The sequence below is a fragment of the Manis pentadactyla genome, chromosome X (genome assembly GCF_030020395.1).
Source record: "Manis pentadactyla isolate mManPen7 chromosome X, mManPen7.hap1, whole genome shotgun sequence".
Taxonomy (NCBI): domain Eukaryota; kingdom Metazoa; phylum Chordata; class Mammalia; order Pholidota; family Manidae; genus Manis; species Manis pentadactyla.
In genome coordinates, this window is record NC_080038.1 from 102,043,572 (window position 1) to 102,056,215 (window position 12,644).

The 12,644-nt window shown below is 36.6% G+C and overlaps 1 protein-coding gene across 1 annotated transcript in view; it reads right to left on the reverse strand.

Moving 5' to 3' along the window:
• FAM199X (family with sequence similarity 199, X-linked) overlaps nucleotides 1-12,336 on the reverse strand; it is a 35,491-nt gene extending 23,155 nt beyond the window's left edge. Inside the window, exons 1-2 of the mRNA XM_036924995.2 lie at nucleotides 12,062-12,336; nucleotides 5,624-5,843 (exon numbers count right to left, since the gene is read on the reverse strand). Coding sequence (XP_036780890.1) covers nucleotides 5,624-5,843; nucleotides 12,062-12,258 — 417 coding nt within the window. The 5' untranslated portion in view covers nucleotides 12,259-12,336. The remainder of the gene's footprint in view (nucleotides 1-5,623; nucleotides 5,844-12,061) is intronic.
• Between the last annotated feature and the right edge of the window lie 308 nt (nucleotides 12,337-12,644).

Genomic DNA, 12,644 nt, shown 5'->3' on the forward strand with positions numbered 1-12,644 from the left:
CTGGCTAACCAGTCATCTTCCGGGGCCATACAGGGAAATGTAAAGTTGGTAAGTGAGAGAGAAGCAATATTGTTTGAAAAGGTTAGCTTTTTACTTCTTTGCAGATTTATGCCCTGTGGCTTCTATGTCCAGCATTTGTCTTGAGGTATCTTTACCACTTGGAAGAATTATGATACTCGGTAATTTCGATATGAGGCACGAATTCTACTTAGGGATTGTAATAGTCAATGATTTTTACTATATATTAATCCTAATACATAATTTGTAATTACCTTCTTGGATGACTTACTGCTCATCATTAAGAGGTTCCACAAAGACAAGAGAGCATTTTAAAGCTTTCAGCATATTTAAACAGCAAATATCCATGGTAACAAAGCACACACATTCTAATTTCAGAAGTGAGAAAACACATTACTAAAGCAGGCCTTATTTTTGTTTCAATGTTGTAGTCAGTGATGTACATTAACAGTGAATGGTTGGGGTAGTTTTCCATTCTTAACTACTCACGAAATGAGTGAAAAAGTCAGCAATCAAGACTTTTTAAAAGGCTGCCACTTTGCAACACTATTGATGATAACAACTCCAAATCACATGAAATAAGCAGAAAAAACTTTCCTTAGAATTATCAGGACTCCATCTCATCACATTTTATTAAAAATCCTTGTAGTTCTGCTTTTAAATACAATGTGCGAACTTCAAAAAATGAAGCACTGAAGAAAAAAAATTACCCACACAAAGATGCTCACTGCTGTGTTAATCTATAATAGAAAAAAATTGAAACAGATGGAAACAGGGGAATGGTTTCACAAGTTCTGGCACATCTAGTACCAGGAATATTATGTAGTCACTGAAAGAGTCATGAAAATCATGAAAAAGTTTGTATGTTAAATGAGAAAATATTATTACAGTATTTTATCCAGAAGAAAAGGGAACACTTCATAACGCATTCTATGAAGCCAAAATGACACAAAAACACTGCAAAGAAAGAAAACTACAGACAAATAATACCCCTTATTAATACAGATGCAAAAAGATCCTCAACAAAATCCTAGCAAACCAAATGCAGGAGCATATTAAAAGGATAATCTATCATGACCAATGAGGATTTATTCCAGAAATGCAAGGGTGGGCCAATAAACAAAAATCTATCAGTATAGTATATCATACTAACAGAACGAAGGAAAGAACCTGCATGATCATCTCAATAGATACAGAAAAAGCATTTTGACAGAATTTAATACCCTTTCAGATAAAAACTCTGAACAAACCAGGAATCGAGGGAAAGTTCCTCAATATGATAAAAGGCATTTATGGCAAACCTACAGCTAACATTACTCTTAATGGTGAGAGCCTGAAAGCATCTCCACTGCGATCAGGAAAAAGACAAGGATGCCTGCTTTCGCCATTTCTATTCAACACTGTACTGGAGATCTAGCCAAGACAATTAAGGAAGAGGCAAAAAAAGCTACCCAGATTGGAACATGAGTAGGAAAACTATCTCTATTCACAGGTGACATAATCTTAAACACAGAAAACCCTAAAGAATCCACACAGAAGAAAATAAACTAACAAATGAATTTAGTGGCAGGATATAAAATCAATATACAAAGATCACTTGTATTTCTATACACTAGCAATGAACAATCCAAAAATGACATTAAGAAAACAACTCCATTTACAACACTAACAAAAGAATAAAATATTTAGGAATAAACTGAACCAAGGAAATACAAAACTTGGACACTGAAAGCTAGAAAACATCATTTAAAGATATTAAAGATACTTAAATACACTCCATTCTATATTCATGGGCTGGCATATTTAATACAAGTACTGTTAAGATGGCAATATGCGTCAAATGGATCTACAGATTCAATCTATTCCCTGTTAAAATTCCAACTGCCCTTTTTGCATAAATGGACAGCCTGATCCTAAAATTCATATGGAATTGCAAAAGGGACCCCCAAGTAGCTAAAACAATCTTGATAAAGAAGAACAGAGTGGGAGAACTCACACTTCCTGATTTCAAACATTACTAGAAGCCAGAGTAATTAAAACAGTGTGGTACTGGCATAAGGATAGACATATAATATCAATGCAATAGAACTAAGAGTCCAGAACTAAAACTATATACATCTATGACCAATTCATTTCCATAAGGGTATGAAGATCACTTGATCAAGAAAGAATATAGTCTTTTCAACAAATGGTGCCAGAACAACTGGGTATCTATATGCAAAATAATGAATTTGAACCCTATGTTATACCACATACAAAAATAACTCAAAATGATCAAAGCTCTAAATGTAAAGAAAACTCTAAAACGCTGAGAAGAAAATGGATGAAAATCTGCATGACCTTAGATTAAGCAATGATTTTTAAAAATATGATATTGTAAATATAGCATTCAAAGAAAAATAAAATGGACTTCACTAACAATTAAAAACTTTTGTGTGTCAAAGGACACTACCAAGTGAAAAGACAAACTACCGAATGGGAAACATTTTTTTGCAAATTTGTATATAATAAGGGTCTCATAGCCATAATGTAAAAAACTTACCAATTCAACAATGAGACAAATAACACAATTTAAAAATGGGCACAGGATTTGAAGACATTTTTCCAAAGAAGATGTACAAATGACCAATAAGCATATGAAAAGATGTTCAGCATCATTAGTTGTTAACAAATGCAAATCAAAACCACTTTACATGCAGCAGGATGGCTATAATAAAAAAGAGACAATATCAAGTGTTGTGAAGGATATGGAGAAATTGGAACTTTCATATATTGCTGGTGGGAATGTAAATGGTATAGCCACTTTGGAAAACATTTTGGCAGTTCCTCAATAAGTTAAACATAAAGTTATCACATAACTTGGAGATTCCACTCCTAAGTATGTACTGAAGAGAATTAGAAATACACATCCATATGAAAACTTGTACTTGCATGTTCATAGCAGCATTATTCATTACAGCCCTAAAGGTGAAGCCACCTATCAGATGATTAATGGGTAAACAAAATGTGATATATCCATATAATGGAATATTCAGCCTTGGAAAGGAATTGTTATGGATTGAGTGTTTGTGTCCTCCCTCAAATCCTTATCTCCAAGCCCTAATCTCCAAAGCATGATATCTGAGGGTGGGGCTTTGGGAGGTAATTTCACTGACATAAGGTCATAAAGGTAGTACATCTATGACAGGGTTAGTCACTTTATAAAGGGATGAAGACCACAGTTTGTTCTCTCTCGCTCTCCCACTTCAATGTGAAGATAAAAGGAAGCTGCCTACAAACCAGAGAGGGCCCTACCAAAACCTTATCATGATGGCATTCTGATCTTAGACTTTCAGCCTCCTGAAATATGAGAAATAAATGACATTTAAACCAACCAGTCTATGGTATTATAGCAGCCTGAGCTAAGAGAAATGAAGTACTGTTACATACTACAACATGGTTCAACCTTGAAAACATTATGCTTAGTGAAAGAAGCCAGACAGAAAAGGACACATATTAAATGAGAACATTTATATGTCCAGAAAAGCAAAACCATAGAGAAAGTAAATTAGTTGTTACTAGGTGATGGGAGCAGGAAGGTACTGGGGCTCACAGGTATAGGTTTCATTTTGGAATGATGGAAATATCCTGGAATTAGTGATCATGGCAGCACAACATTGTGAATATAATAAAAGTCACTGAATTATACACTTTTAAATTATTTAAACAATAATTTTATCTCAATTTTTAAGTTACAGAAGTTTTCAGTTTTTATCCAAATCATATTTACAACTACATATAAAACAGAAGCATTTTAAGTATATAAAAAATATAAAAACAGAAAGGTTGTAGATTATTTTTCTTCTTTAAAATTCTTTATTTTCAGTGCAGTGTATTTGTAACAAAAAAAATGAAACCAATCTAAATATCCATTATCAGGGAACTGATTAACAAATTATGATACAGCTATCAAAAAGAATGAGATATATTATTCAAAACAAAAAGCAAAGGGCCAAACTGAAGTATGATACCATTGGTGTGTGTCTTTAAAATAACGCTGTGCAAACATACTTGCAACTCTACAAGTTCTTAACAGTAGTAACCAGTCAGGTGGGACTTGGAGGCTTATTTTTAATTGAAGCCATTCTGTATTATTTAATATTTTAATAAAAAGTTTTTTGAAATAAAATAAAAAATTGTTTCTCTTTTGGAATACAACTTCAGGTATTTAGATGGCTTTCAAACATAGTAGGCACTCAAGCATCTGTTGAATATAACATTTGCTGTATGTAAAGAAAGCTTCTTCAAATGTTACTGTCTTTTACAGTCAGAAAACAGATGTTGCAATAACATGATGGGTGTTTTCTGATAGAATGCACTCATTACAAGGCAGCATTTCCAAACAACTTGCCACGAAGCCATTTTACATGGTTTATGTGCCACAAGAAAAAACATTACCAGGAGAAAAACATCTCTACATATGATGAGAATACAAAATGAAATTATATTATATTTCTGATAGAACAAAAAATTGTGTATTTATGATAATAGTGGTTTGTGATCTTAGATATATAATGTGATCCTGATGTAAGGATATTGTCCTAGCCACGGCAATTAGACAAAACAAAGAAATACAAGGAATCCAGATTGGTAAAGAAGAAGTTAAACTGTCACTATTTGCAGATGACATGATATTGTACATAAAAAACCCTGAAGACTCCACTCTGAAACTACTAGAGCTAATATCGGAATTCAGCAAAGTTGCAGGATACAAAATTAACACACAGAAATCTGTGGCTTTCCTATACACTAACAATAAACTAATAGAAAGAGAAATCAGGAAAACAATTCCATTCACAATGGCATCAAAAAGAATAAAATACCTAGGAATAAACCTAACCAAGGAAGTGAAAGACCTATACCCTGAAAACTATAAGACACTCTTAAGAGAAATTAAAGAGGTCACTAACAAATGGAAACTCATCCTATGCTCTTGGCTAGGAAGAATTAATACCGTCAAAATGGCCATCCTGCCCAAAGCAATATATAGATTCGATGCAATCCCTATCAAATTACCAACAGCTTTCTTCAATGAACTGGAACAAATAGTTCAAAAATTCATATGGAAACACCAAAGACCCCGAATAGCTAAAGCAATCCTGAGAAGGAAGAATAAAGTGGGGGGGATCTCCCCAACTTCAAGCTCTACTACAAAGCCACAGTAATCAAGACAATTTGGTACTGGCACAAGAACTGATGTAAGGATATTGTGCCTGGAAGGGCACAAAGGCTATTTGTTATAATGTAGGAAGTGTAAATTTGCTTGGATTCATGCACAGAAAAGTACTGATGATATATAATAATGGGAACATTGTTTATGTACTAAACTACATAAAAATCTACAAAAGGTTACCTATAGCATCAGAAGCCTAAAAGGTACATTAGTAAAAATAAAGGATACATATTACATCGAATTCTTGATGTTGTTAGAGAATTTCGAGGACTGGATAAACACTGGAGAAATTTACTTTGTGATAGAGATGAAAATATAAAAAGTGAAATTCATACTTCCACTTACAGGGTAATGATGACTATAAGAAATTAAAAATAAAAAAAATAAACCTACCTGCCATTCAAACTCGCTATCTGACCAATCCCAGTATGTGCTAATAGAAGAAGAGACATCACTGCAGACACTCCCTTCAGGGAATAAATCAAAAGAAGTAAAGTCTTGATCATCTAACAGGGAATAGCAATCATCTTGATCTCCAACAGAAACTGATGAAAACAGCTCCTCACTGCACTCTGAGCTGGCAACACTTGTTCCGCAAGAAGTTAAGTTCCACCTTAAAAAACACAACACAAAAGAAATCACAATAGGAATTAGAGAATCCACACAATTTAAAAATATTACGAGGATACATTTATGACATTTATGAGGAATGTGAGTGTATTTTTAGGTATGATAATGGTAGTGTGATTATTTTCAAAAGAGCCATCTTTTAAGCTTGTATATTAAAATAGTTATGAATATGTCTGGAATTTGTCTCAAAATAAGGAAGGAGTTGAGGAATGAGTAGGAATATAGATAAAATATGTGAATAACTGTTGGAGCTGGGTATATGGGGTTCATTTCACTATTCTATTTTTGTATCTAAAAATTTTTATAATACTGTAAAAGAAAAATGTATTTCAATGAGGAATAAAGTAAAACCTTCTTCCATAAACAAAACATACAGCATAGTGGTTATTAGTAAGCTCTGGAGTCAGACTGAGTTCATATTCTTGCTCTGTCACTTGCTTGCTGTTTGATCTTAAGCAAAACACACCCTCTCCAAGCTTGTGTCCTCACCATTAAAATGCAGTTATTGTAAAGATTACATGAGAATGTGTACAAAGAACTTAGTAGACATAAAAAGTGCTCAATATCTGGCAGCTATTACTTTTATTAAAGGAACAGGGTAGCCATTGCCAGGCAGAGAAAAGCACCAATGAAGTACACAGGTAGAAGTTCAAAAACGGTTGTCTTATATTTAAATAACTTTTACACATCAATGTTATAAAGGATCATTGCAAAGATGCTGGAATAAGAAAGGAATGATAAAGAAGACAATGACTAGAAGACTAAAGTGACTTAAGAAATAATTCCATTCCCCAGTGATAACTAATCCACAATATTTTGATTTTTTACTACATGCATTTTTTACAGAATCAGCATTCTGAATATATGTAGTTTTGTATCCTTTTTTACCATGTGACATATATTGAAGATTTCCCCAAATATATCAGCTGAAAACAATTTCATACCTATATAATAATCCATTGGTTAAATGTGCAATTTATTTAACCTTTTTCCATCAATAATAGGTACCTAGGCTGTTTCCAATTTTTTTTTGCATTACAAATAATACTGAGATGACCTGCTGCTGTTTAATCTTATTTTATTTATAATTTTATTTATAATTATTTATCCAAATATAGAAACTCTCAATATGGATTACTTGAAAGGAGAGTACCCAGTCAAAAGAATATGAACTCTTCTAAGGGTCATGGTATACTTAGTCAAATACCTTTCTGAAAGGCTGCACCAATTCATACTCCTCAAAGCAGTATATTAAAAGTGCTCATTTCATTACAACCTTAACAGCACTGGAATTATCATTTAAAAAATTTTTACCTGATAGGGGAGAAACATTTTTATATCAACTTTTAATTCTTTGATTACTGGCAAGAACAAAATTTTAAATATTTATTAGCTACTTTATATAGAGTTTTCCTATGTTTCAATATTTTCCTTATTGATTTTCTAAGACTTCTTTAGCATTAATGATATTAAAGCATTTGTATTATTTGTTACAAGGTTATATATTTTTTCGTTTTTTGTCATGAAATCTACAAATCTGTTTTCTTTAGTAAATTTCCACTAATTTATACTGTTAAGGAGATAATCTTCATTGCTTTGGCAGGAGCCTAGGAAATTAATCCTTAAGATAATGATTTAGTATATCCGATACTAATAAGGTACTTACTGAAATGACTTCCTGAAAAAAAGCCTGTTACTTACCTATTATTAGGTTGCTTCTCATCCTTTATCAAATCCAGTTTTTTCTTATTTCATTTTTTAATTTCCCCTCTTATTTTGTATGGCTAACCTTAATTCCAAAGTTCTTGATTTACAAAATTTGGGCAACCTGACAATTTTATGGCACCTTTTTCTTTGAGCTAAAGATAGAGTACTTTAAAGCACTGAAACACACACACAGGCACACACACTCTAAATCATCATATAATGTTCAGTAAATATAAAAGTAGATGTCAACAAACTTTTATCTAAAAATCTAAAATTCACCTAAGAATCCTAGAATACTTTGTAATATTGCCTAGTTTCATCAACTTGCTAAGTTGGCAGCCTCCTCATTTTTAAAAAATCAACAGACCTAGTAAAATTAACTAAATTGCCCAAGTCATGCATTAAGGCAATATAAAAGTTGTGAATGGAGTCACAAATTCTGTCCCAAATATACTAAACCATATCTACATTGTGTCCTGGGCAAATTCTTTCTCTTGTGTCTTCAAATTGCACATGACTTTTTTTTTAACGTTTATTCATTCACCCACTCAACAAATACTTAGTCAGCATCTTCTATGTGACAAGTACTGTGCTATGTGCCAGGAAAAGCTGTTAGATAATTGTTTTTAACGAAAATTTCTTTTCAGCTTGCAAAAATTTGGCAGAAACGTGTTTCTCTCCATGAGTAATAATAACCTTCCTTTAAAAAAAAACTATGTTGTGTTAAATAATGTAATGATTAGATCACTGACAAGGAAGTCAGAAATATGCTTGATTTTGTACTCTTACTTTAGGGCAAAATCAGTATCTTTCTCACATTTTCCAGATCCATGACTTTTTAACAGAGTTACAGGGTTCTGGGTATTCTAAAAGGCCTTTGCTCTTTTTTTTTTTAAATTAATGGTGGCAAGGAAACTGGATTCATACTTGAAACAAATCATTTACTAAACAGCAAAATAGTGCTTCATATGAGTAGAGATTTTTTAAATTATAGCATCTTCTTACTTGCAAATATTATTTTTATTGTTATTTAAAGGCAGTGTAGATAAAAACAAGGTACATTTACCAACTGCTGGTTGGAGCGTTAAATCAGCCTAATCCTGTGAAGCAATTTGGTATATATATATCTTGGTTAATGATGATTGAAAATATAGCCATAAGTCCAGTAAATGAGCAGGAACAAAACTGCATCATCATAAAAGCCCTTATCAATGTCATTACTTAAAGAATCTCCACAGTTTTCTTATTAGGTAACAAGGAGGAAGCAAAATAAAGGTAAATCAAGTATCTTAACAACTGACAAACCTTCTACTTTCAATGAAATTTGTTTGGTAATGACTAAATCCAAAGCATAATGTCAGCACTCAACTACTCAAATATGATTTTTGGACTGTTGCTTGAATTGATCAATAACATGATGTGAAGGAAAAAAAAACATACAATTCCAAAATAAAAAAGAACTCTCTAAACTAAACTTTGCCCACATACATGACTTAGTGGTTTGCTTCTCCCTGTAAAGAAATGACTGGAAGCATATGGTCCTCTCAAATGGCATCCTGAGGAGAGGTAAGAAGGCAGAAAGTTCCAGGAGAAAAGATTTAAAAAGAAAGGTAACTAGGGCAGAAACATCATCTGCTATAGTTTGCTAATTCGGCTTCCCCTAATCTCTGCTGAAAAGGGTACAGAGCAAGATACATTAGACCTCCTACTGTTATTCCATGTCTCCTGAAAAGTAGGGTAGGAGAGGGAGGTTTTTTTTTGGTATCATTAATCTACAATTACATGAGGAACATTATGTTTACTAGACTCCCCCTATCACCAAGTTCCCCCCACATAACTCATTGCAGTCACTGTCCATCAGCATAGTAAGATACTGTAGAATCACTACCTGTCCTCTCCGTGCTGTACAGCCTTCCCCGTGCCCCCACACACATTATGCATGCTAATCATAATGCCCCCTTTCTTTTTCTACCCCCTTATCCCTCCCTTCCCACCCATCCTCTCTGGTCCCTTTCCTTTTGGTAACTGTTAGTCCATTCTTGGGTTCTGTGAGTCTGCTGCTGTTTTGCTCCTTCGGTTTTTTTTTTTCTTTGTTCTTATACTCCACAGATGAGTGAAATCATTTGGTACTTGTCTTTCTCCACCTGGCTTATTTCACTGAGCATAATACCCTCTAGCTCCATCCATGTTGTTGCAAATGGTAGGATTTGTTTTCTTCTTATGGCTGAATAATATTCCATTGTGTACATGTACCACATCTTTATCCATTCATATACTGATGGACACTTAGGGAGAGAGAGATTTTAAAATGCAGGTAGTAACTAGTAAAAATAATGTGTGACTTGGAAAAACAGGGTGAACAGGAAACCTTCCCTTCTTACTTCACTGCCCCATTCTGGAAAACAACCTTTACCTTACCACAATCTCTAAGAAAAGGGGTAGAAAACCCCAAGATAAAAATGGGGAGGAGGGGATAGAGAAAACAAGCTTTAAAAAATGTATTATTCTCCTTGCTTCACTCCACATCACCCCACCTGTTTTGGCAGTGCTTACTCTCATCAGCCCCTCTCCCCATTCCCTTTCCCTCATCAGAGTCAGCTAATTCTGAAATATTTAACTTTCCTGTGTATGAGTTGCTCCAGTGATGTAAAACTTAAATATCAAATATTTGCAAAAGGATTCTTTTTATATCATTTTCCAAAGTAAACAATCTGAAGCACACTGGATTTCATAAATATGTTACATTCATGATATAGTCACACCATGGGCCATAGAGGTTTCTGTGAGTTAGTCTAAGAAACTGTAACAACCATTTATAACACTGGAGTCATTAGTTCTGATCCAAGTTTCACCACTAGCTCTAAAGAAGTAACTCTGGCTTTGCCTAACTCCAGTTTTATGACCTTGAACTCAGTCTTTCCTCTAGGCCTCTGTTTTCTTATTTTTGCAGTGAGGATTTGGAATAGTTGTAAGAAATTTACTACCACTTCCTTTTCAAATGTGTTATACTGATGTTCTGTATGATTGTTTAACTATTAACACTTTGCTTCCAGACTGTAACTTTTTTTTTTTCAGGTAACAATCACACTTTATACCTTCCTCGTACCCAGTAAAAGCTCGGTAAATCTGGAAACTGATTTACGAGGAGGGGGGAGGAGACATGCAACATACATTAAAATCAGTAAGGATTGGTTCATGCTCATATTGTAAACTGGATCACAAATCAGAACTAGACTCCAGTATTTTCCATAGCTGAAACCTTTTCCTCCTCCCTTATTCCTCACATGCCCCCAAGCCTTTTTATGTGTGTGTATGGGTGTAATAACCATCTATGTTAAAGGTTCAGGGCTATGTGTAAAATATCTTCAAATGCCCCATATTTGGTATAACACTTATATGATTAATGAGAGAATTTTCCAGAACACTCTACCTTCCAATAAAACCAGTCAGGGGATGTACCATCTGCATAAATTTGTTTAAGCAATCCCATCCTAAGCCTGGCTCCATCCATCCACTGGGAGAGCAAACCAAGACATATGCACCATGAAGGAACCTTCCAGATTTAAGCTTATATATGTTGGCAAGGCCTGAAGCGCTAAGGCAAAGAGTTCATAAAGGAGAGGAAAAAAAGAAGAACCATCTAGTTTCCTACAGCTTCACTAAAAAATGGGAGGGGAAGGGTGGAAGTGGAAATAGGGCTGTGAAATTGTTTAAAAACTGGTAAAAGGAAGATTCTAGCTTTAAAAGTGCCACCTTTCAACAAAACAGCAGCAGACTCACAGAACCCAAGAATGGACTAACAGTTACCAAAGGGAAAGGGACTAGAGAGGGTAGGTGGGAAGGGAGGGATAAGGGGAATAAGGGGCATTACGATCAGCACACATAATTTAGGTGGGGGCACGGGGGAGGCAGTATTGCAAAGAGAAGACAAGTAGTGACTCTATAGCATCTTACTATGCTGATGGACAGTGACTGTAATGGGGTATATGGTGGGGACCTGATAATGGGGGGAATCTAGTAACCACAATGTAGCTCATGTGATTGCATATTAATGATAGCAAAATAAAAAAAGTGCCACCTTTCTAAAGATCTAAGGATTGATTTTGAGCCATCTGAAATCCACTTTACAGCGTAGCAGAAATGGAAAGGGTTAAACTTTTGCGGGTGGATGGAAATGGGGAAGCATCTCAAAATCAAGGGGTGGGGTTGGGATTCAAAGAATACAGATGGGCGGGAGGGGGAAGAGAGGAGCCGCTATAGTCATAAGATGAATGGGGAAAAGTGGGAGAGAAATGCCGACCAAAAGGAAAACCGGAATGCAGAAGTGAAAATAGGGAGGGGGAGAGTGAAGAAGACAGGGAACGCGTGCTAGTTCATGAAAAGTGGGGGAGTAGGGATCCGAGGCGGGAAGTCAGGCCCAGAGGCCACCCGGCGTTCTCCAGCTTGAGGTAGGGGTGAGGGCAATCCGCCCCTACCCTCAGCGGCGGTTCGTACCTGTTGGTGTGGAAGCGGTGGAGCGGGTCCGTGCGATGGCAAGAGGACAGCTGGCAGCCAAAGTCGCTGATGTCCAGACAGCCCGGCTCCTCGCTCGGACAGGTACCCACCCCGCGAGGGGGTCCCAGAAGCGGAAAGGGTTCCTCGGGGGTTAGAAACTTCTCGTACGAAATGGTGGCCGACGCCTCGTCGGACATGGTTGGAGATGGCCTGGTCCGGGCTCTCTCCGGCCCGGGGCTGCTCCCGCGCCCGCCCCTGCCCCTGCCCCCCCCCACTCTAACCTGTCTGCGGTCCCCGCCGCGCCGGGGTGTGCCCACCGCAGCTCACTCCAGGCTGAGTGCCGCGGCCCGCCGCCGCCTGGGGAGTGCCAGGCCGCGCGAAGAGGCTGCTCCGGGCCACACCGGCCAGCCGGCCACCCAGTTAGCCCCTCACTGGCCTCTGCAAGCGCCTCAGTTGTCGCCGCCGCCGCGGCCCAGCCCAGCCCAGCTCAGTCAGCGTAGCGCCGCCGCTGCCGCCGCCACCGCTGCCCGCTCCGCCCCCAGCGCTCGCGGCTCGCTACCGCCGCAGTCCGCCCGGCGGGCTG